This window comes from Cynocephalus volans, chromosome X (genome assembly GCF_027409185.1).
Source record: "Cynocephalus volans isolate mCynVol1 chromosome X, mCynVol1.pri, whole genome shotgun sequence".
NCBI lineage: Eukaryota > Metazoa > Chordata > Mammalia > Dermoptera > Cynocephalidae > Cynocephalus > Cynocephalus volans.
Window position 1 is genome coordinate 130,671,027 of NC_084478.1, and position 26,247 is coordinate 130,697,273.

General features: G+C 41.0%; 1 protein-coding gene across 1 annotated transcript; it reads left to right on the forward strand.

Moving 5' to 3' along the window:
* The first annotated feature begins 24,506 nt into the window (after positions 1 to 24,506).
* LOC134368406 (protein S100-A11-like) lies at positions 24,507 to 24,905 on the forward strand. Its single transcript, XM_063084897.1, has one exon. It carries the CDS (start codon positions 24,507 to 24,509, stop codon positions 24,903 to 24,905), a length of 399 nt encoding a protein of 132 aa, XP_062940967.1.
* Positions 24,906 to 26,247: the final 1,342 nt, after the last annotated feature.

The window sequence follows — 26,247 nt, forward strand, 5'->3', positions numbered from 1 at the left end:
TGTGCAGACAATAAAAGGAACCAGTTAGATCTGTACCAGTAAACTTAGAGGGATTTTACTGTTAAAAAAAAAAGCAACAGGTAACGTAAGGTATATAATTTGATAACTTTTTAAATGAACAATTGTTTTTAAACCCCTATATGTGTATATGTCTATTTATTTTTAACATAGTTATATGAACCTGAAAAAAGAGGTGAAGGATATATACACCCAGCTGTTAACACTGATTATTTAATGGAGGGTAACAAGCAAACAACCAAAAACTGTAAAATTGCATGTGTGTGTAAATACACACAAGTGGTGAATGAAGGGATGATAACCTACATTGGTAGTCATCTCAGGGTGATGAAATTTTAGGTGATTTTTTACTTTATTCCTTCCAGTTTTCTCTATTTAATTTTTGCATGTTTAACAATAAACATGTTAGTTATCTAATCAAAAAAGAATAAATATACTTTTATTAAGTAAAAGACAGTTGGGAAGAAAGTAGTTTTGAACAGTTATGCATGCATGGACTTGAAAACAGCTAGAAACAGAGAAAATAACTTAAAAGCTATTGATTGCAATAGTGTGAGCATGTGACGGTAATGACCTGGATAAGGATGATGACTAATCAAGCAGAAAGGAAGGGTATAGTGAAAAATTATTTTAGATAAAGGACTGAGAAGGCTTGGCAATTGGGGGCTCATGCATGTGCGCACACACCACTCCAAAACGTGAAACCAGAAGCATGCAGGGAAGTTCTTCAGTTGTGTGGGTCTATGGTCCTGAGGTTTCTGCCTCCTAATATTTGGTAAGTGTGTTTCTATCAGCAAAACAGGCAAGGTTACATCATTTTTCTTTTCACTAAGCCTCATCAGTCCTTAGCCAAACAAAGAGGAAGTTTTTGTTTGTTAAAAGGAGTAAGGAGTTATGTTATGATCTGAATGTGTTCTCCAAAAGTTTATGTGTTGGAAACTTAATCCCCAATGGAACAGTTTTAAGAGGTAGGGCCTTTAAGAGGTAATTAGGTCATGAGGTCTCTACCCTGATGAATGGATTAATGCCATTATAGCTGAGTGGGTTAGTTATCACAGGAGTAGTTTCCTGATTAAAAGATGAGTTTGGCCCAATTTTTTTCTCTCTGTCTCATGCACTTGCCTGCCGTGCGATGCCTACCGCCATGGGATGACCCTCACCAGATGCCAGTGCCATGTTCTTAGACTTCCAGCATCTAAAACCATGAGCCAAATAAACTTCTTCTCTTTATAAATTGCCCAGTCTGTGATATTCTGTTGTAGCAGCAGAAAACAGACTAAGATAAGCTACTGTAGTAGACTTTGCTGTGGGATCATTTTTTATCAGTTAAGCCACTATACAAATTATCATTAGTGAACTACTCATGTATGCATATATGAATGTATGTAAGGTAACAGATATAGATATGTTTTTCCTATCATCTTATCTGTCTGTATACCTATCTATCTATTTATTTAAACTGTCCCTTGCTCAGGAAAGGATTTAAGGTGGTTATTAAGTATATAACATTTTGTACTTTCAAGAGAGATACTTCTTGAAAAATAAATTATTTCAGCCTTTACTTTCAGGCTGTGCTTGTCTGTAAGGACCAGGAAATGGCATCATCAATCTGGTGACTCTGGCTAACTGAAGAGCTGGAGCGAACTTTCTGAAACTCATTCCAATCTATCACTGTACAAATGATCACAGCCCAAATCCCTTGTGCTGCAGCCAAGTCTGTCAATAAATGCTTGCCTAACTGAATGTTAGAGTTAATGTAAGCAGGCACTGAACAACTCCAATTTCAAAAGCAGTTCTGAAAGGAGATAATCATCCCTAAATTGCTCCAAAATCATGCAGTCATGGTCATAGCTCAAGTGAGACCCTGCTGACCTGAATCCTGTCAATCCCCAGCAAAGTTTTTGCTTCTGCCAAAAATGTCTTTCCACATCCCCACAGGCCCCTGAAGGCAGCTTGGTATAGTGGAGCCAGAGAGGCCTGAGTTTAAAGCCTAACTCTGACATTGACTAGCTGTGTGATCTTAGGTGAGTCACTTAGTCTTTCCTCATCTGCAAAATGTAAATAGTAATAGCTGGATCACAAGTTTTCACTAAGGGTCAAGTGCAAAGCTTCTAGGTCTGATTAAAGTTTATTCATTCTTTCCCCTTCTCTGCTTTGAGAAATCCTACTTATTTTTCAAGGCCCACTAAAAATATCACCTCCTTTGTGACACCTTCCTCAATCTCTCTACAGAATTTAGTTAATCGCTCCCTCCTCTGCACATTCATAGCACTCTGATCAGACCCCTATTAGACTACTTACCACTTCAGATGGTTTTCATATCTGTCTCAACAGATCAGAGATTCTTTGAGACCATGACCTATATCATATTCATTTTTATAGGCCACAGTATCTTGTAAGAGTGCCAGTGCTTGGCATATAATAGATGCTCAAAAAATAATTGCCAGATGAGTGTTCAGCTATAAGCAAAGAAATGATACAAGTTCAATAATTCAAATATTCTGGTGACATGACCTTGTTAAGTGTCATACTTTGAAGTTTTAGTTTGCTTTTGCATCATTCATCTGTAAAGTTCTTTAAGAGAGTATATAGACCTGTTGGCAAAAGAAGCAGCAGCATGTCCACTTTATTTAGATTTTCAAAAGGGCTTTGACAACTAGGCATAATTCCAAGGGAAACTTTCCGTGCAAGCAGAGAACTGCCTCTGCAGCCTATCCACCTCCACAGGCTGAAATTGTATTCTTTCCCATGTTGTCTTTGGTATCATTTCCTTCAAGAAGCCTTTCCTGATTATCCCGACCTCATGGGGTTCCCTCTCTTTTGAATGGTAGGAGCATTTTGCCTGTCCTCTCTTGTAGCAAATAGAAGAGTTTGCTTTTTGTATCTAGAGCTCCTTGAACATGTGTCTAATCCATCTAGCAGGCAAAGAGCAAGAGGTAGGAACTGGATCTTACCTCTGGTATCCCTACAGTGCTTAGTACAGGGCTGTATACATCGTAGGCATGTAATATACAGCAATGAATCGTAGGCATGTAATATACAACAATGAATTGAATATACAAATAAGTGCCCTGCTGAGCCAAAGAGACTGCATGTAAAAACCCTGCTATCATGGTCAAAGGTATATCTCCCAGGAATGTAGACATCAGACAAGGGGAAGAGGGAAGGAAAGCAACCAGCTTTTTTTTTATTATTATTTTAATTTATCAGTATATAACATGGTTGATTTTCATGTCCCTTGCTCCTCCTTTTCCTCCTTCTCTCTCCCCCCTCCCCCGCATCAACGTCATAACTGTTCACTTCTCTTAACAAGATCAAGGAATTGTTGTGATTGTTGTGTCTTCTTTGCTTTTGGGTGGATGCTCCTTAAACCCTTTCACATGCAGGAAGAAAAAAACTGATTTGCATGTCTACTGTGTGCTAGGCTCTGTGCTATGCATTTTGACATACATTGTCTCATCTGATCCTGCAACAACTCTGAAGGGCAGTCTTCAAGCAAAGCGACACAAAAAATTAACTATCATGAGCATGACCTCAACATACTGCACCTTGCTGTAGCTCTCCTGGATTCTGCATATGAAAGCACTGCCGTCATCACTTCTTGCGATCCATACCTTTAGCCCTGGTACCAGTGACTCTCTTTGAGACAAACCCAGGGCCTTTTCGCAGTCCTTATATGCCTTGACCTCTGCAGCACTTAGCCAGTGCTGCCCCAAGACCTCAGTTACTACTTAGACCAAGTGAGCAGGAGCAAGTCTGAATCTTCATCCCCACTGCTACTGCCTTACATCCCACCACCACGCCATCTCCTGGATGGAAACTGTGGGTTTCTGCCACATTTCCTTCCACATTTCCTGACCAAGAAGTTATTGCTTGGCCAGCAGAACCAAGTTTGAATCTCCAATCCCACTGCTACTGCCTTAAATTCAACCATCTTGCTATCTACTTGATGGCAACTGTGGGTTTCTGCCACATTTCCTGACTGTGCTCGAGCACCTTGAATCTTCTCTCAATATCTTACTCTCAAAAACACAAACCTGATCACGTCGATACCTTACTCAAAACTCTTCACTAGTTTCCCACTCTTCCAGCATAATGTCCAGGTTCCTTCATGATCTAACCCCTACATGTCCCTCTAGTCTCATATCCCGTCACTCCACCCCATACTCCCTACTCTTGAGTCAACCAAGCTGTTGCAGCTCCTTGCAGATGTTACACTCACCAATGCCCCAATGACTTGGCACATATTGCTTCCTCTGCCTGGAAAATCCTTTTTCCGGTCCCCTTCTCGAGAGACATTCCAACTACTCCTTCAACCCTCAGCTCAGACTGCAGTCTTCCTGGAACCAGCCCCCTCCACACCTCCAACTGTGTTGGGCTCTCCCAGCACCCTCTATGAAATCATCAGAGCACTTATCCCACTACTGTAATTATCTGGCTATTCTGCTAAACTGTAAGTTCCTAAAGAATAGAAACTTCTTTTTAAATCTCTGTATCCCTACTCTCCAGTTTAGTGCATGGCACATGGGAAACACAATAAACATTTGCTGAATTTCCTGCATCAATTAATGAGTGTTTTAATACCAAAAAACTTAGTGTAGCTTGACATGAGACAAAAACAGCATGAGACATACAGAGGAGGACCTGTAGAACTTAAATAAGGAGAAAAGAATAGAAATCCAGAACATATCAGAATGGCAACAATTTCTTAACCACAAAAGCTAAAGATCTTCCTCAATCCCTTAGTGAAGAGGAAACTGGAAATTAACATTAGAAACTGACAATATAAGATCTGTGGTTTGCTATAGATAATTATGCTTCAGTTTAAATTACACTAAATACTATATCATCCTCGCCTACATTGAGTCATTTTCAAATAATTCTCTTTGTTGTTTTCAAGTACTGTGAACTGGACTGCATGGACCCCACTTGGCAAGCACAGTTAAGATTCCGGTGCCCACGGTGGGAAGACCAGGGAAGGAGCAGATTTTCCCAAATGCGGACTTGATATGGTTTATATTTCTGCTTGGAAGTGCTACCAGGATGACATTCACAGCCACTATCTCATTTGCTCCTTACAGCCACCCTGAGCACTAAACCCAGAAGGTATTATTCCTGTTTCAGAAATGAGGAGACAAAAACTGCAAGATTAAATGACTCAATTTTTGTTCCTCCTGCCTGGGGCCCCCAAGAATAACAGCAGCAGCTTCAGCAATACTCCTGCACCTGCTTTATCCCAGTCCTTCCCATGGTAATCCCCAAATTTTGGAGCTAAGATTCCTCAGTAACCATCTGGCTCAAGCCTCCGTGTTTTACAAAGAACTCATGTTTCCAGTGCTCCCACTGGCCCGAGGGTGGAAGAGCAAAGAGGATTGGCTAGCAACTAGCCCTTTAAATCCCTTGGCTTCCCCAGCAGGGGCCCAGGGGGCATCATGTGCTCTTGCCGGCCCCTGAGGTTTTCCTCTGCAGTAGCTGACATCCATCTGCTCCACTCTGGCCTTAGCTCATCTCTGCTGCTGTGGCCCCTAGCCTTAATGTATTCAAATGACAGAAACTGAGGCCCAGAGCAGTGATGTGTCTTACCCTGTGACTCTAAGGAAGGGAGGGGCAGATCCCGGACTTGACATCAGTTTTTCTGACTGCCAGCACAGAGCTCTATTCACTACACTGTGTTGTCTTCCAAAAGGGAGCAAAAGCTGGGCCACATATAACAGCATCATATCACATTAAGAGTTTTGCTGCTGCTGGTTTGAATATCAAATATTATAGCCACCCTTTAGCAAAGCTCTAAAATGGAATCTCGGCATCCTTAGAGCATGGAGAAATTTTTTAATCAAAAAGGCTATACAAAAAAGGAAATTAAAAATACAACCAGACACCTAAAGAGGAAGACTAGAGGCAATATGCTGCCGTGGAAAGAGAGTGCTAGACAAACCACAAAAAGGTATCAGCAAAACCTCTTCTCTTAATTCTTGCTCCAGTGGCCATTTACAACAGAAACAATGCACGTGCTACTCCCGTGGAGAAAGGTGAGCAAAGGGCAGAACAAAACCATAAGCTGTTAACTTAAAGGGAACTGAGGACTACAACTATAAACAGGAAGTGCCAGAGACCTTAGTCAATCAGAAGATTGACTGTGTCCTCATTAATTTCTCTTTGCCATAGTCCAATAAGCATGATCAAGTGTTATAAAGCAGATCAAGATGGCGGCTCCTGGACCTGCAATGCTGCAGAGACCCAGCAACTGGGCCATGCCTCAAGGAGAGAAGATAGTGCTTTCAGCGAATTCCAAAACACCCCAAGATTGTGTGAGTGTGTGTGTGTGTGTGTGTGTGTGTGTACGTGTATGTGTGTACACAATCATCTACAGGCATTATGTCTATAAAATATCTATTAAATAGTCCTGCAGGGCCTTGCTCACAGTAGTCACTAAATTAAGTTGACATAATATTAATAACAGCCAATATTTATTGACCATTTTTATGTATCATCTCCTTTAACCCTCCCAATATCTCTGTGAAGTATGCACTATCATTGTACCCATTTTACTGCTGGCATAGAAAGGTGATATGACTTGCCCGATGTCAAATAGCTAGTAAGGATCTAAGCTGGAGATTGGCCAGCTGGCTATGCCATAAGGTCCCCTCATCTCTGGGTTTTAGTCTTAGATAAATACATACCTTTCTGCTCTTGAAAGAGACTGAGACACAAGAGAGTGTTTTTCTTTATTTTTAAAAATAATATAACTTCCATTTATTGAGCATGTACTATGTGCCAGATATTGTTCTAGGCACTGCATTATTTCATCTAACCCTTAAAACTACCCAGTGAGGTATGTACTATTGTTATCCCCAAGTTATAAATTATGATATTGAGGCTCAGAATAGTAGAGTAACTAATTGTTCAGAGTCTCACAGATAGAAAATGTAAGTCTGCCTGAAAGTTATGTAAAAGACTGTGTCTCCTTACAGCCATACTTGGTACAATCAGCCAGTAGTGTGCTGATAAATGTTTAACAACTTGATCTCCAGGGAAAAAGTAAAGGGCCCTCAGCTCCAGGCAAGATGGAGTAAGCGTACTCTACCCTGTCTTTTGCACTGAATGCAGCCATAGAACCTGGACAAATTCATGCATCAGCTATTCAAAGATGCTGAAAAGTAAACAGTAGCAGGCAGATTGGGGAAGAAAACAAGAATTTGAAGTATCACCAAACTGATGGTGAGTTTACCACTTCCCGCTCTGCGATACCCCCATCCTAAACACAACTTAGTCTGAAACCTGAAAGTAGGCATCAGCATTAACAGAGAAAGCTCCAAGAGAAAATCTTTAAGTTCTGGCTCACAGACCGGGAGAAGAAACTCCTAGTAGTCAAAAAGATTTTTATTTTTTCCCTGTCATCATTCTCTCATAGCCTAGCCCCCTGGCAACTCAGTGGCAGTGGTGGTAGAAGAGCCTATATGGGTCAAATCCTTCCTTTTTGATTGTTGGTGGAGCTGTGACATCAAGGGGGGGGGCAAGCCCCCAGTGTTCTTTTGTGGTGGTTGTTCTTTCCCCTCCCACTGCTTGGCCCTGAAAGGGAGCGTACTCACAGAAGTGTGTAGCAGAGTGGGGGAACTAAAACCCCTGATTTCTGGCTGAAGAAACAAAAAGGGAGCCCCAGGGAACCATAAAGTATCAGGGAGATTGCAGAGAAAGAGGAGGTCAGAAAAGTTGTCCGGGGCCAAAGAGCCCGGTCATAGCCTGCCCAGGGTCATGAAGCCCTGCCAATAGCCCTCTGGCACTAAAGATATAAATGCTATGACCTTTCTGCCCTTTTCTCCTTCTTCCTGCTTGCATAGCCCTAGGTGTAGATCACCGCTGCATTGCTTTAGATAGCCGAGAAATGTTCCATTTTCCGGAATGGTTTGCCCTGTGGTTTTTCCCAGAAAACATCTGCATACTTCCTTATCTGCTGATTCTCTCCTGCTGGCTATATAAGCTGTGACCTTCTGGCTAATAAATGAGACTTGATCAGAATACTGTCTTATTTACATTTCTCACGTCTCTTGTCCCATCCAATTCCCACTCCCCCCTCCAGGGTCTGCGTTGAATATCCCGTGGGTTGGGACATTTCTGGCGCCCAAACGTGGGGCACTGGATACGGGGGATACCGTGAGGAAGACGGTGCATCATCGGAGGATCGACCGCTGAAAATGAAAGAGTAAAACCTTCCTCCGCCGCGGGAACCTGCCGCGTCAGGATAAGGTGAGTAAGTGCGCCCAATAATGGGACAAGAATTAAGTTGTCATGACGTCTACATAAGACAGTTACAAAAAGCTTTAAAGACGTGAGGAGTAAAGGTTAAGTCAAGTGATTTGCTTAAATTCTTTGATTTTGTGAAGGACCTTTGTCCCTGGTTTCCGGAGGAAGGAACTATTAATTATAAAAAATGGGTTAGAGTAGGTGATTCCTTGCAAGATTATTTTGAAACTTTTGGGCCAGAAAAAGTCCCTGTAAATGTCTTTTCTTTTTGGAATTTAATTAAAGATATAATCCAAGATAAAGATAAATTCTCCGAAGTTTCTGAAACTATGGTCCAGACTGAACAAATATTAAAGGCAGGTTCCAAAACAGACGGCCGAGCCTCCTCTCCACCTTCTGAGGAAAACAGAGATCCCATATCTCTGGAGGACGATTCGGAGCAGGCCGCGACACCTGCTGTTAAACCCAAAATGCCCCAAAAATATCCAGTATTAAGATTTCAAAATAAAGAGAAACCTCTAAATTCTGATCCCTCCGAGGTGGATTGGAGTGATCTGGACAGAGGCCGCTGAATACCATGCGTCAGATGATGCATTTTTGGCTCAGCCTTTGTCGCATCCTCCCCCTTACAATTTGCCCTCCGCTCCTGCGGTGGTGACGGTATCAGATCCTTTAAAAAATTTAGAGTCAAAAGTTCAACAATTAGAAAAACAAATTCTCTTAGAGGAAAAGCTCCAGGTCTTAACGACCAAACTGCAAGAATTACAAACAAAACGTAAGAATACAACATGTCAAACTAAAGCGACTGGCTATTGCCCTCCATTAAACAACAAGTTAGCCCCCCCCCCGCCACAGAAAGAGCTCCCATTCATGTAGATCAAAGTCTTTTTGACCAACTTGAGGCCTTCCCAGTATCCGAATCTGTGGATAACGTGGGACGAATTACCCGCAAACATGACAGATAACGTGGGAAGAATTACCCGTAAACATGACAGACTGGGATTTAATGTTATCAAAGAGCTAAAAGGCGCTATTTCCCAATATGGACCCATAGCACCTTATACCCTTGCTATATTAGAATCTGTGGCTGAAAGCTGGCTCACTCCTATAGATTGGAACACCCTTGTCAGAGCCACACTCTCGGGGGGTGATCACTTACTCTGGAAGTCCAAATTTTTTGAAAACTGCAAAGACATTGCTAGAAAAAACCTTCAGGCTGATAAAGATTGGGGTCTTGATATGTTGACCGGCTCCGGTGACTATTCTAGTATTGAGGAACAAAAAAACTATGATCCAGGTCTATTTTCCCAAATTCAAACAGCTGCTTTAAAGGCTTGGAGAAGGCCCCCAGCTAAGGGGGATTCAAGCGCTTCACTTACAGGAGTAAAACAAGGGCCTGAAGAGCCTTTTTCAGATTTTGTTAACCGGCTAATGACAACAGCAGATAGGTGTTAGGCAATGCAGATGCCAATCCTGATTATATAAAACAATTGGCTTTTGAAAATGCTAATCCTGCATGCCAGGCGGCCATTAGGCCCAGCAAAAATAAAACTGACCTCCAAAGATATATTCGTCTTTGCTCGGACATTGGCTCCTCTTATCACAAGGTCTAGCCATGGCCGCAGCCCTCAGTGGACAAACAGTAAAGGATTTTTTAGCTAATAAAGGCCAAAATAATAAAGGTTGCTTTAAATGTGGCAAGCCTGGTCATTTTGCTAAAAACTGTCAGGAATACCAGACAAAAGCCGTAGTAACCAAGCCTCCTGGATTTTGCCCACAATGTAAAAGAGGAAAACATTGGGCAAATGAATGTAGATCCAAAACTGATGCTCAGGGAAATCCCTTACAGCCCCCTCAGGGAAACGGGAAAAGGGGCCAGCCCCAGGCCCCGAACCAAAGTGGGGCTATCAAGTTTGTCCCAGCCAACAACAACAATCCGTTTCAAACCTCACTAGAGCAACCCCAGGGAGCACAGGACTGGACCTCTGTTTCACCTCCCACACAGTATTAACTTCTGAAATCGGACCTCAAATTTTAAGTACAGGGGTCTTTGGTTCATTGCCCCCTGGTACTTTTGGACTTGTCCTAGGTCGCGGCTATTCAATATTCAAAGGGCTACAAATTTTTCCCGGAGTAATTGATAATGATTTTACTGGAGAAATTAAGCTTCTGGCCAAAGCAACTACTGACATTGTCATGATTCCACAAGGAGAAAGAGTAGCCCAGCTTATCCTACTTCCCCTAGTTAAAACAATTAATAAAGCCCATAATATTGTGAGAGGTGCAGACAATTTTGGATCCTCAGATGCTTACTGGGTCCAACAGATTTCCCGTCAAAAACCCTCTCTTACCTTATGGTTGGATGGTAAACAATTCACTGGCCTAATAGATACTGGGGCTGATGTTACTATCATTAGACAAGAGGACTGGCCTGCCACTTGGCCCCTTTGTGATACCTTAACCAATCTAAAGGGAATTGGACAAAGCTGCAATCCTAAACAGAGTTCTAAATTTCTTACATGGACAGGTAAAGAAAATAATTCAGATCTTATTCAACCGTATGTCATCCCTTACTTGCCTGTCAATCTTTGGGGCAGGGATCTGCTCTCACAAATGAAAATAATAATGTGCAGCCCTAATGAAATAGTTACAGCACAGATGCTGGCTCAAGGATATAGTCTAGGCAAAGGTTTAGGAAAACAGGAACAAGGTATTTTACAACCCATTCAGGCAACAGGCCAACTTAATAAACAGGGCTTTGGAAATTTTTGATTTCGGCCATTGTACCCCAAAGGCATGCCGACCCCATAACTTGGAAGTCAAGCGAGCCCATTTGGGTTGATCAGTGGCCATTAACCTCGGAAAAATTATGTGTCACCCAACAGTTAGTACAGGAACAGTTACTGGCAGGACACATTGTTGAGAGTAACTCCCCCTGGAATACTCCTATATTTGTTATTAGAAAAAAATCTGGAAAATGGAGACTGCTTTGGGACCTAAGAGCTGTTAATGCCACAATGGTGGTTATGGGCGCTTTACAACCTAGCTTGCCATCCCCAGTGGCAATTCCTTCAGGCTCTTTTAAAATTGTTATAGATCTCAAAGATTGCTTTTTCACAATTCCCCTACATGCTAGTGACCAAAAATGTTTTGCTTTTAGTCTCCCCTCCATAAATTTTAAGGAACTCATGAAACGATACCAATGGCGGGTCCTGCCCCAGGGAATAGCCAATAGTCCTACCTTATGCCAAAAATTTGTGGCTGCAGTCATCCAACCAATCAGAGATCTGTGGAAAGATATGTACGTTATACCCTGTATGGAGGACATTTTACTTGCCGGAGATTCAAAAGACAGGGTTTTACAATGTTTTATCCAGCTTGAAAAGCAGTTAGCTTTAGCAGGTTTACAAATAGCTCCAGAAAAGATACAGTTTCATGATCCCTATACCTTTTGGGGTTTTCATATGACGGGACACAAAATTACTAACCAGAAGTCTTCCATCCGCACAGATCAATTACAAACCCTTAATGATTTTCAAAAACTTTTAGGCAATATAAATTGGCTCCGTCCATATTTAAAACTTACTACTAGAGACCTAAAGCCCTTATTTGATATTTTAAAAGGAAATCCTGACCCTAAATCTTCCAGATCTCTCTCTCCAGAAGCACTGACTACATTACAAAAAGTAGAAAATGCTATTGCAGCTCAATTTGTCTCTTACTTGGATTATACCCAACCCTTAACGTTTATTATATTCAATACGGCTCTTGTCCCTACTGGGCTATTTTGGCAGAACAACCCTATTATGTGGGTTCATTTACCTTCATCACCAAAAAAAACCTTGCTTCCTTACTTTGATGCTGTTGCAGATTTAATTATATTAGGTCGAGAAAATAGTAGAAAGTACTTTGGGCTTGAACCACACAAATTAATCCAGCCCTACACACCCAACAACAGGCCCACTGGCTTTTACAAAATTCTGATACTTGGGTAGTGGCTTGTGCCTCTTATGAAGGCACAATAGACAATCATTATCCACCCAATAAACTTATTCAGTTTTGTAACTTACACACTTTTGTTTTTCCCCGAGTTACTCGTAACTCGCCGGTAACTAATGCCCTTTTGGTTTTTACTTATGGTTCATCCACAGGGACTGCAGCTTGTACCATTAATAATCACACAGTCGGCTTTCCTACTTGTTATACTTCTGCCCAACTTGTGGAGTTACAAGCTGTTATTCAGGTTTTTTTAACCTTCCCAAATCAGGCCCTCAATCTTTATACTGATAGTGCCTACTTAGCCAATTCTATCCCCCTTTTAGAAACAGTTCCCCAAATCAAACATACCTCCACTGCCACTGAGCTTTTTTTGCAATGCCAAAAACTGATTCAACAAAGACATTTGCCCTTTTCTATAGGTCATGTTAGAGCACATTCCAACCTCCCAGGCCCTGTTGCCATGGGAAACAAATTGGCTGATGCGGCCACTAAAACAGTGGCCACCATTACAGCTGATCCTGTTACACAGGCACAAACTACTCACTCCCTTCATCATATTAATGCTCACACACTTAGGTTAATGTTTCAAATCACTAGAGAACAAGCTAGACAGATAGTTAAACAGTGTCCTTCCTGTGTTACACTCTTGCCTGTTCCCCATTTGGGAGTTAATCCTTGAGGACTTGTCCCAAATATGCTTTGGCAAGTGGATGTTACTCATTTATCAGAATTTGGTAATCTAAAATATGTTCATGTGTCCATAGACACCTACAGTGGGTTTTTGCTTGCCACTTTACAGACAGGAGAAGCAACCAAACATGTTATTGCTCATTTGCTACATTGTTTTTCAATCCTGGGAATCCCAAAACAGATTAAAACGGACAATGGCCCTGGCTATACCTCCAAGGCTTTCCAAGATTTTTGTGCTAGATTACAAATTCAACATATTACAAGCATTCCCTATAACCCTCAAGGCCGAGGAATTGTCGAAAGAGCCCACTTAGAGTCTCTAAAAACTTGCCTTGAAAAAATAAAAAAGAGGGAATGGTACCCCACAAGAGGCTCCCCCAGGAAATTACTAAGTCATGCCCTTTTCATCCTTAATTTTTTAAATCTTGATGTCAACGGCAAATCAGCAGCTGACCGTTTTTGGCATTCCGAGTCCCAATCACAATTTGCCATGGTCAAATGGAAGGACCCCCTAGATAACTCCTGGAATGGCCCAGATCCAGTTTTGATCTGGGGTAGAGGTTCAGTCTGTGTTTTTTCTCGCACTCATTAACTCGGCCAGATGGCTGCCAGAACAGCTGGTTAAACAAGTTGATCATAACCTCTCAGCCAGGGATTCGGTAGATCCCTGAGAATGTCTTTTTCTTTTCTTTTCCACAGGGGTCATGGCAACCAGCATTTTCTTCCTGATTATTGGTTTGTCTGGTCAACTGCTCAAGGTCAAGTCCGGCTTTGGAGATCCTGGACTCGCTCGCCAATTGGTGAACAAACAGTACAGAAAACCATGTGATTGTAAGGTGGGACCGTTTCTAGTCCTCCTACATCATACATATCTGTTGTAGATTTTGACACCCGTTCAGCTTATTTGTCCTCATCATCTCCTGCTTATAGTTGTGTTGAAAAACCTAAGTTCATAGCCAGCAATGGTGGTAGCCTTAAGCCATGTCCTTGCAGCACGTTTGCTGAATCTATGCATAGCACTTGTTATTCTTCATACCAATTGTGCACTTCTGGAAACCAAATGTACTTCACAGCCACCCTGATTAAAAATTATGCGGGGACTTTTGGAGGGGATCTTGCAGGTCCCCCTTCTGCTGTTGGGCTTGCCTCGAATAAGTATGCCCAAGCCTCTTGTACAGGTTCAGTAGGTCAACCTGTTTGTTGGTCCACCACTCCCCCGTTCACATGTCTGATGGAGGAGGCCCTCAAGACCAAACTAGAATTCTAAAAGTGGAAACAAAAATTCAAGAAATGTATAACATTTTGTTTCCTCAACTTACCTATCACCCCCTGGCCCTGCCCAAGAACAGGGGTGATTTAGGGCTTGATCCTCAGACCTCCAACCTTCTTTATCCAACTCATAAGTTGCTTAACGCCACCAATCCTGATCTTGCTCAAAATTGTTGGCTCTGTCTGATAGTAGGACAGCCTGTCCCTGTGGCTTTTCCCGCTTTGTCTTTTAATTATTCTGATGGTCACCAGTGTTCATTAACTTTCCCTTTGCAGGTACAACCTTTACAGTTTTATAATGCTACTTGTTTCATTTCCCCTTCAGTTAATAATAGCTTTGAGGTCGACATTGGGTTTGCTACATTTGCAAATTGTCAGTCGTTTATCAACATTTCTACTTCCTTGTGTTCCCATAACAGTTCGGTTTTTGTCTGCGGTAGCAATAAGGCTTATACCCAATTACCCACTAACTGGACAGGGTTATGTGTTTTGGCTCTCCTTCTGCCCGATGTAGATTGGGAGCGAACCCGTCCCTGTCCCTACTTTTGAGCATATAGCTGGAAGATCTAAAAGGGCTGTACAGCTTATTCCTTTACTTGCTGGTTTGGGAATTTCTGCAGCAGTTGCTACTGGAACTGCCGGTCTCACCCATTCTCTATCTCAATATACAAAACTGTCTACCCAGCTGATTTCGGATGTACAAGCCCTTTCCCAAACTATACAGGACCTCCAAGACCAATTAGATTCCCTGGCAGAAGTAGTCTTACAAAACAGAAGAGGTCTCGATTTACTAACTGCAGAACAAGGAGGTGTTTGTTTAGCCCTACAGGAAAGATGCTGCTTCTATGCCAACAAATCCGGGATAGTTCGAGACCGTATCAAACAACTACAAGACGACTTAGAAAAGAGAAGAAAACAACTGGCAGAAAACCCCCTTTGGACTGGGCTTAATGGATTCCTGTCTTATCTCTTACCCTTTTTAGGGCCGCTTGTGGGCTTTCTTCTTTTGCTTTCTTTGGGGCCCTTTTTACTTAATAAAGTCACAGCCTTTGCTAAACAACAAATTGAGGCTATTCAGGCAAGGCCTATACAGGTCCATTATCAATGCCTTGAGATGCAAGAACAAAGTAGTGCCTATATACCACTACATTCACCTTAACAAATGCTGCCTCTGTGAGCTGAAATGGATAGCCAAAGACGGGTAAGAGGGTAAGTCCCCCACACCACCCTAAACAAAAGGCTGCCATTAAAGGCAACCCATTTCTATGATGGGTACTGTGCTGGGGATGGGTTACCTCAACCTAAGACAGGCACAGTTCCCGAGAGGTTCTCTTGGCTTGAAAAACCTGTCCGGGGCCAAAGAGCCCTGTCTTAGCCTGCCCAAGGTCATGAAGCCCTGCCAATAGCCCTCTGGCACTAAAGATATAAATGCTATGACCTTTCTGCCCTTTTCTCCTTCTTACTGCTTGCATAGCCCTAGGTGTAGATCACCGCTGCATTGCTTTAGATAGCTGAGAAATGTTCCATTTCCCGGAATGGTTTGCCCTGTGGTTTTTCCCAGAAAACATCTGCATACTTCCTTATCTGCTGATTCTCTCCTGCTGGCTATATAAGCTGTGACCTTCTGGCTAATAAATGAGACTTGATCAGAATACTGTCTTGTCTACATTTCTCACGTCTCTTGTCCCATCCAATTCCCCCCCCCCCCCCAGGGTCTGCATTGAATATCCCGTGGGTTGGGACAAAAAGTGACCTCAAAGTTTAGTAATGCCTGGGCTCACCCCCAAGCTTTGTATATGTATCTGATCCCAATCACCCTGATCTTAATGACCATGCCAAAAACATTCAACTGAACCAAAAGATAAGTCAGTGCCCAGGTCCTAAACCAACCACTGGGTGGCACACATATGAGACAGATGTGAATAGCAATGCAGAGGTTTTGAAAACCAAACTGAAATTGGAACCGCAGCCCACTGAGGTGGGTTGGAAATTGCAACCCAAACCTAAGCAGGTCGATTGCCTGCTAAAATATCAACATCTTTCATGAAACTTAAACAGGACCCAGAGTTTTATAATGTAATATTCAAAATGTCCAAGGTGCAATCCAAAAAAATATCTGGCATATGAAGAAACAGGAAAATCTCAATTTAAATGAAAATAGACAATCGACAGATACTAGTGTCAAAATGACACAGATGTTGTAATTATCTCACAGTAACTTTATTAAAACGGTTATTACAGAAATTCTCCTGCAAGCTATCATGAACATTCTTGAAACAATTGGAAAAATAGAAAGTCTCAGAAGATAGAAAAAAAGAGCCAAATATAAAGTTTAGAATTGAAAAATGTAATAACCAAAATTAAAAATTCACTCTAAGGGATCAACAGCAGACTGCAGATGACAAAGGAAAGAGCCAATAAATTTCAAGATAAGGTCAATGAAATTATCCAATCTGAACAAGAGAAAGAAAGGTTAAAAAAACCAAAATCTCTGTTTTGTAGTGTTTACTTATTTCCATAATTAAGGTATTTCCACCATGGCCAGTGTCAGGGTACCAACTGGACATCACTGAATGCATAGTTAGGAAGAGATGCACACAATCGGCTAATACCCCCAAATATTGCTCACTCACTCTCCAAGACAAAGCCAGCAATACTGAGGTCCACTGAATCTCAGCCTTCTGACCACACACATCCTGAAGCCATCTCCCTTTTAGTCACACACTTCCGACTTCATCTGAGCTGTCCGTGGTGTTCTTCTCAATCTGATTTCAAATGGATAAACACATGCAGAAGGCATACAGGGAGATTGCCAGGGGCCATCCCCTCCCCCTCTAGGGGAAGCCCCGAGGTGAGAGACAACAAACCAACAGAGTGTTTCTTAATCTAGGGACCTGATGGATGACACAGATAAAATGTGAAAAGCACAACTTGTTCATACAAGTCCGGGGTGGGAATAGACCCTATGCAGAGTGTCAAAGCTGGGTTAGAATTGATCCTTAGGTTCTTTCTTACCATTCTTGAGCTTTTTACCAAAAGCCACTGTATTCTGAATACAACCGCATGTTAAGATTACGCAGTCACCCTCTGGAAAACAGGGTAGGCTGGAAGTTTCAAAGACAGGGATCTTATTCTGCGTAAGAGTTGGCTATTTGGCAATGAGCAAAGTTTCAGGATAGGAACAGTTCTGAAATTCTTACACAGGGCTCCATTGCATCCAGGATCCAAGATCCAGAGCCCCTGAAATGCCTTATGAGTATTAGATCCCCAAAGCCACAAATATCCCAGAAAGTTCCTCTCTAACCTAACCTAACTTGTACACAAGACCCAAAGGTCCAGAGAGAACAAATGACTTTCAAGGTCATGAAACTAATGAGCCAGAAAAAAAAAAAAAGGTCTCCTGATTCCCAGTCCCGTGCTTTTTCCCTGACATCACACTTCCTCTTACACTTCCTTCCCTGAGCAAGACTTATCTGGCCAGTGGTAACAGCGATGAAAAAGTCTTTGTGTGGTTTAGATGACAATTTAAAAGAAAAAGAAAACCTAATGGGCCAGTCACAGCTGACTCTGATAGCATCAAGGAGGAGTTCAAGCTAGTGATATTGTTGTTGTGTAAGCTTGAGCATGGAAACTCACTATGAATGAGGAATCTGGATAGTCCCCTCTAAGAAATTAGCAGGCACACTGTTCTGAGAAGTGCTCAGGGTCCAGCTGCAGTGTTATTACAGAGCTGTCAGGAAAGCTCAGTGCCCAAGGTGGTGAATGTATCCGGGGTGCTCCCTGCTACCACCCCGCCTCTATAGCGTTCACTGCCAAGTCTGGTCAATTGTTTGACAAGGCAGCTGTGTGCGTGCCTGTTAATTACACTGTGGGGCACCAAAGTGCAATGTCAGGCAGCTGCCTAGAATATCAAAAGGCTGCTAGTGGAATAGGCCAGCTATAAGTGCTCTCTTCAGAGAAGTCCATACAGCAGCTGACTCTTCCTCCCACCATCACCCCCTGCTCACTGTCTCTGCCAACAAAACCCCCTTTAAGGTCCTATTATGAAGGCTAAAATGACATATTTTCATAGAGTTAGGTTAGAATCCATAATGGAACCAGTGTTGCTGATCTTTCTGATATGCCTGGATGGGATGAATGTGAATCTTATATTTGTGCCTCTCCTAATGATGAAATCTCCTTTAAAGCAGTATACCCTTTGAATTAATATATTAGCCCATCTGATTAAAATTAGTTGGAACTACTAAGGTTACTTCCAAAATAATGATAGCTAACCCTTACGTGGGGCTCCATATGTGCCCGGCACTTTACATAACGTAATTCATTTACTCTTCACAACAATCCCAGGTGAGTGCTATTATTATCCCCATTTTTCAGATGAGGAGACTGAGACTTAGGGGTGAAGTAATTTGTCTGTATTACAAAGCCAGTACACAGCAGAGCTAGTATTCAAAACTCCATGCTCTTAACTACTATATTATAAAACAAAACTAACAAACAAAGCTAATAACCTAGGCCCATCATCCAACATTTATCCAGCATCTGTAATGTGCATACATTTGTTCTTTTGTTCTACTCAGTGCTTTTAGAGTTAAGTCAATTTTCTGTGACTCTACTAAGTACAAGGGGGGAATACTCACTTCTGAATAGGGTGATCAAAGAGGGATTCATGGAGGAGACAGATTTTGAGTTGGACTTTGAAAGATAGGTTCAATTCTGCCTATCAGACCAAGTGAGCAAATTCACGCAGGTAGAAATGTTCATAGGAAATAAGTAAAGCTTGAGGCTGGGGTACTGATGATGTGCCTAGATCACAAAGAGATTTAGCCCCAACATGAAGGATGAAATGATATACTGGTGAGGAAGAGGAGGAGGTATAAGAAGAGGTGGAGTATATGAGCATGTGTGTGTGTGTGTGTGTGTGTGTGTGTAAAATAAGGAAAAATTGGAGAAGCTGGTGCTTATTCACTCACAATTTGTTTTCTCTCCCACCTCCTTCCCCCATGACTCTACTGTCCATTACATGAATAACTCACTGCAAGCAAAGGCTTGATGCTGCTGCATTCACAATTCTCTGCAAGTTAAAATTCAGGTCATTACAAGTTTTTTCTTGTGCCCTCCTCAAAACAGGATTAAACTTCTTATGGAATTCTAATGACCAATGGAATGTTCTAGCTTAATGAAAGCCCCCTGAAATGCAGCCACATCGGCGCATTTTCTATCATTGCAAAGCTTACTTCCTTTTACCCCCAAGTGTTTTTTTTTTCCTTTCATAAAAATTAAGGTATAGTTTACCTAAAGTAAAATTCATCTTTTGTTATATTAGTTCTATGAGTGTTGACAAACCACCAACAAAATCAAGATATAGAACAGTTTCATCACCCCACAAATTTTCCACCTGCTGCCCCTTTGTAGTCAACTCCTGTCCACACCCAGCAGCTCCTAGAAACCGCTGATCTATTTCCACATAAATGAAATCATACAGTATGCAGCATTTTAAACCTGGCTTTTTTCACTTAGCATAAAGCTGTTGAGTTTCATCCGTGTTGTTATGTTTATGTGCATCAACTTTTTTTTTTTCTTTGTGGCTGGCCAGTAAGGGGATCTGAACCTTTGACTTTAGTATTACAAGGTTGCACGCTAACCTGCTGAGCCAACTGGGCAGCCTTGTTATGTGAATCAGGTGTTTTTTTTGTTTGTTTTCATTTTTATTGCTAAGTAGTATTCCATTTTCTGAATGTACTGTAATTTTTTTAACCATTCACCAGTTGTAAGACATTTGAACGGTTTCCAGTTTTTAGCAATTATGAATAAAGCTGCTACAAACATTTGTACACAGGTTTTTATATGAATATAAAAACCTTCACTTCACTTGGGTAAATACTTATCTGATAGAAGGTTTGCACCCACAATATGCAAAGAACTCTGAAAACTCAATAATAGGAAAACAACCCAATTTTAATAAAATAGCCCAAATATTTGAACAGACTTCACCGAAGACTATACAGATAGCGAATAAGCACATGAAAAGATGCTCAACATCATTAGTTGTTAGGACAATGCAAATTAAATCCAAAATGATACACCACTATAGACCTATTAAAATATCAAAATGTTTAAAACTTACAATACCAAGTGCTGGTAAGAGCACAGAGCAACAGGAACTCTCAAACATCGATGATAGGAGTGAAAAATGGTAAGACTAATTTGGAAAACTGTTTAGTAGTTTCTTATGAAGTTAAATACAAACCTACCATACGATCCAGCAATCCCACGCCTAGGTATTTACCCAAGCGTTTTTAATTGCATTTTCCTGGATGAAATTTTCTTTCCTGCCTTCTTAATCAGAGTACAATGAATATAATCTAATTATTGTTTGATGACTTGAACTTAACATTATGAGCACTATTAGATTTTACTGGGATCCTGCTTTCATGTCTGTCTTCCAAAAAAAAAAAAGCTGTGTCTACTTTATGCTACTTTATGGGCTAAGTGCTAGGAATATATATAGAGAGGCAAGCTAGTTCCTATCTTAGAGGTGGCGATACACTCAAGGTTATTATGGCCCACAGGCTATTTGCTCCTCCACTTGGTGGCCTCACACTGCTGAGCTTTTCTCAGTTTTTGTATTGTCTTTTAAAATTCTACTCCACCCTTGCATTCGAGCCTTTGGCTGTTATTGCTCCTGGTTCTCAGTGGATCTGCTGCTAATAGCCTCTCCTCTAATTTGCTGTGGACCAGCAAGCCAGATAACAAAGTCTATTAGAACTGTGTACCAAATAAGGTTACTGACTAAAGTTAGGAGCTGACTGCCTCTCATGATGCTTCTACAGGGTAAAGTCCATGGTCTTTGCGATCGTTATTTTGACCTTTTAAAGGCCGTCTTTGTTTCCTTCCAGGTTCTAGCCATCTTCCAGAAAGGCCAGTTAAGATTACAGGAAGTCTAAACTACAAATAGAGGATGTTACCACAGTTCACTTCTATCTAATCTGTTGAAATGTTTGTTCTATCTCCGGGCTGTGCAGAAGGACGAGTAAGCCTTATAACCTAGGGGAACTAAGTTTGTACAAACCTAATGTAGTTAGCAACAGAACAATAGAGAACAAGCCATTATGTAAAGAACAAAAGCAAGGCCTGTTAGAACAAGAAAATGAGTGAAGAAAAAATAGATACCAAGTTCCACCTCCTACACGCAGAAGCCTGTATTTTTCATTGGGACTGCTGTATTTCAGAGAAAGTGTGCATATCCCATCTCCTATCCATCTTGAAGGGAAAGTCATTCAGCACAAGCACCAGCATCACACTACAAATGTGCATTTGTCCTAGATTTCAATGATTTTGTGACCTCACAGAGGGGCAGAACTACAACTAAAATTTAGCAGTAGAAACAGCTGTTCTAATAGATGCTTTTTTTTTTTTTTTTTTTTTTTTTTTTGTCGTTTTTTCGTGACCGGCACTCAGCCGTGAGTGCACCGGTCAGTCCTATATAGGATCCGAACCCGCGGCGGGAGCGTCGCCGCACTGCCAGCGCAGCACTCTACCAAGTGCGCCACGGGCTCGGCCCTAATAGATGCTTTTTAAAAAGTAAGTCTGCAGAAAATAAAGTTAAAATAAAGAAACCACTTACCTTCTAAAAAACCTTTGCTCCACCAAACCCAATAGAAACGTCTATTGTCTTCTTTTTTAAAAATCAGCAGGTTTTGGGCAAGGTCTGCTAGCAAAAGTAATCTAAAACTTATCTTTGCATTGTGCCAAATACATTGTCTCAAATACATCAGCAACTTCCATTCCAAGGAAGGGTTCAGTCACTTGCTGAATAAAATGATTTCCCACAGCACAGGAAATGAGGAGATTGGATATTCTATCAGATGGGCAACTGAACAAACAGGGCTCCAGGTGGCTGATGTCACAGGGATGAAGGCACCCAGGGGAATAAGTAGGCTTCTGGGTTTCAATGACCTTTTCTTCATCAGCATCTGACACAATATAATTGTATTTCCACCACGATAGCAGGACTTTTTCAACCAACCCCCAGATAATAATCTCTTCTAATATAATGTAGTTTCTTTAGAAGGACATAAGTTATTGTGATACTGAGCTATTTATTTCCTTCCCTTTAATTATCTCTCTTTAACTTTAGTCTTTAAAATAAAATCTCTCTCTCTCTCTTTCTTGGGCAGTTCCAGCCAACGGTGTCAAATATTGCTATGAAAGATTTTAAAAGGTTGAGAAAATTATTTTGTCAGTTTTAGTTTAATAAAAATTAACTATGCCATTTACCCTTCTGAGAAACATCATTTCCAGGCTCTGCTACAGACGTAATTGCATGCTTTTGAAAAAAAAATCTCTAAATGATTTTGTGTCAGCGAAGTGACTTACAGCATTCACCAATCATAAAAAATGGTTTATGTAAGTTATCTGCACTTACGTAGCTCTCTATGCAACATCAAGTTTATACAATTAAATAAAACAACATTTTGTACTTAGGGGAGCAGCCATATTCTTTCCTGGGTTGAGCACTACCCTTAAATCGCATTAAGGATTTATTGTCAGTTCTTTTAAGTGTGGTTATGTGGTTATGTTTCTGTAAAGAATCCTTATATTTTAGAGACACATGTATGAAACACTAGAATGTCTGGGATTTGCTTCAAAATAACACAGGGAAAATGGGGCATGAGAGTAAATGAGATTGTCCATAAGATGACAATTGCCACAGCAAGGTTATGGATATATGAGGAGTCATCATATTTTCTGTTTACTTACGTATATGTTTAACATTTTCCGTCGTAAAAAGTTAAAAACCCTTTAATCACTGTGATTCCTAACGAAGTATCAACTCCTCAATCTGTCTTTCAAAGCCTTTGTTAAGCTTTGCATTTGCAAAGCTAATTTTTAAACCTAGTCGCTACCTGTTCCCACTCATGCAACCCATCCACCAACCAAACTGGACTACTCACAATCGCTGAACATACCTGGTACGTCCCCACTTCTGGATTTTAGCGCATTTGATTCCTTCTGCCAGAAATGACTTACCCTTCCCACCTCAGTCTCTACCTGTCAAATTCCATCTAGTCCATAGCAAATGCCACTTGTTCCATGAAGGCTTTCATTACTCCCTCACTGGAAATCAAATCTTTCCCTACCATAATCCCTTCATGTTGTCTGTTTAAATAATTATTAAATGATTACCTCATTAGGCAAAGTATAAACTTTTTTTTTTTTTGTCTTTTTGTGACCGGCCGCACCGCGCTCAGCCAGTGAGTGCACCGGCCATCCTTATATAGGATCCGAACCTGCGGCGGGAGCGCTGCCGCACTCCCAGCGCCACACTCTCCCGAGTGCGCCACGGGGTCAGCCCGGCAAGGTATAAACTTAATAGTAAATTGTTCACACAAAATAATGATTTGATGTGGTTCAGTGTCAAAATGGTATTATATCAAAATTTTATTGAATACCTACCTGACATATAGCACTGTGATTTATTCTTGGAGCATTATATAAAGAATGGAATTTGGTTTTGCAATATTATGATATATAGATACAGATATAGATACAGATATAGATATGGGTTTTCATCTACGGTTCCTGGCTCATAACTCCAATAACCCTTCTTTTGTTATAATGGTGGGACACTTTAGGCCTCAGGAGCAGGCCTCTGAAAACCAAGTCTTTCTCTCTGACCTCCTCCTGCCCTCCTTTCACCTGCTCTTTTGTCTCCCTGAGACAAGCCATAGAAACTAGAATCCTCCTTTCCCATGGCAGGTCATAGAAACCAGCCCCGAAGGCAGCCATAAAGCCCTAATCTTTCTGTTTTGGAGCTGGCCATAAATTCTCTGACCCACCTTGTCTAATTGTAGGTCACAGGACCCCCATTCCAGAAGGGGCCCTGCCCCCTGCCAGGGAACAAGGAATGCTGCACAGAGAGGTCAAGAAGAACCTGAACAAACAGGCCTTGCTGGGTTTCCCCACCCAGGCTGTTAGTGTTAGATCAGGCCCTTTTTGTCCAATCACATTTGTACACGATTGTCCATGCTTCAATCATACTAGAACCTTTAAATACTAAAAGAAAATATGAATGAATTTTAAAAATAATTTCAGGGTGTGAAAAACCTAATCCAAGCCTAAAAGCAAAGTTTGATGAATTTTATTATATAATATAAAAAAAATACTGTATCGCAAAAAAATCATCATTAGGAAATCAAAAGACAAACTGGAAAATCATAGCAACAGGCTCCCAGAGCTCTCAGTGCAGCGCCTGCCACAGCCCCGGTGCCTCTCTCCACTCCAAGATGGCAAAAATCTCCAGCCCTACAGAGACTGAACAGTGCACTGAGTCCCTGATTGCTGTTTTCCAGAGGTATGCTGGAGAGGATGGGAACAACTTCAAACTCTTCAAGTCAGAGTTCCCAAGCTTCATGAATATTGAACTGGCTGCCTTCACAAAGAACCAGAAGGACCCCAGAGTCCTTGATTGCATGATGAACAAACTGGACCTCAACTCTGATGGGCAGCTGGATTTCCAAGAATTTCTTAGTATTATCGCTGGCCTGGCTGTGGCTTGTCATGACTCCTTTATGAAGACTACCCTGAGGCCCCCTGGACCTGGTATCCCAACCCATCCTTTCCTCCCAGCCTCCCAGCCATCTCCCCTCACAGCCCACACCTGCCCTGAGCCCAGCACACCATGATGCCGTTCAGCCACTCCTGCTGGGAGTAATAAAACAATATGGTTTTAAAAAAAAAAAACATAGCAACACACAACACAAAGGTCTAGTCTCCTTAATATATAAAGTGCCCCTACATATCAATAAGACTAAGACCAACAACCCAATTAAAAACCGAGCAATGGATAAGTATAGATAATTTACCAAAAAAGGACATACAAATTTCTCTTAAATATATGAAATATGTTCAATCTTATAAGAGAAATGCAAATTAAATCTAGAATATGTGAATCTATAATATATTAAAATAAATAAAGACTTAAAAATATTGATAACACATTCTGTTGCAAAAGTGTGGAGAAATTGGCACTCCCACACATTGCTGGTGGGATTAATAATTATTTTGATCTCAATAGAGACAATTTGGTAATTTCTGTCAAAACTAAAAATGTGTCTACCCTTTGACCCAGCAATTTCCTTTTGAGTTATTTAACTTACAGATATAATCCCACATGTGCAAAAAGACTTTCAAAGATAGGCATTAGAACAATGTTTGTGATAGCAAAAGACTGGAAACTATCCAGATGTCCATCAACAAATTATGGTTTATTCACACAATGAATCAGGCATTTCCACATGTACTGATATGAACTACCTCCAAAATAATGTTAAATGAAAAAAGTTGGGTGTAGATAAGCATATAAAGTATGTTATTATTTGTATTGCATAAATGCTTAGAATATCTTTGGAGAATAAACAAAAAATTGGTACTAGTTATTGCTCTGGGAAAGGAAATTAAACGGCTGGGGTTAGAATAGGAAGAAAACTTTTCACTTTTTGAGTTTTTTTGAAAATATGTTGTTTTTTTTTTTACTGTTTGGGTTTTGCATCATGTCCACTTACTCAAATGTATTTATACTCAAAGTAGTATTTATGCTACTTACTCAAAAAGTATTTATAAATGTAAAGTTAAAATAAAAATACTGTTATACATGCAAAGTCTTAAAAAATTTACCTCGCATGCACCTTTTGAAAAAAGATACTAGAGGATGTGCCACATCAAAACAAGGGAATAAAACAAGGAATAGGAGAATATGGGAACCAGGAGACAAAGGATCCATCGCAGAAGAGAAGAAAAGAGAATTCCCAACATAATGGTGAAAGGAATTCCTGGACCGAATTGAAAGTGTTACATGCTACAACAGGGATGAAGCTTGAAATCGCTATGCTAAGTGAAATAACGCAGTCACGAAAGGACAAATAACGTATGATTTCACTTCTATGAGGTTCCTAAAGTAGCCAAATTCACAGAGAAAGAAAGTAGAATGGTGGTTGCTAGGGACTGGGGGATGGGGGAGGAGGAAGT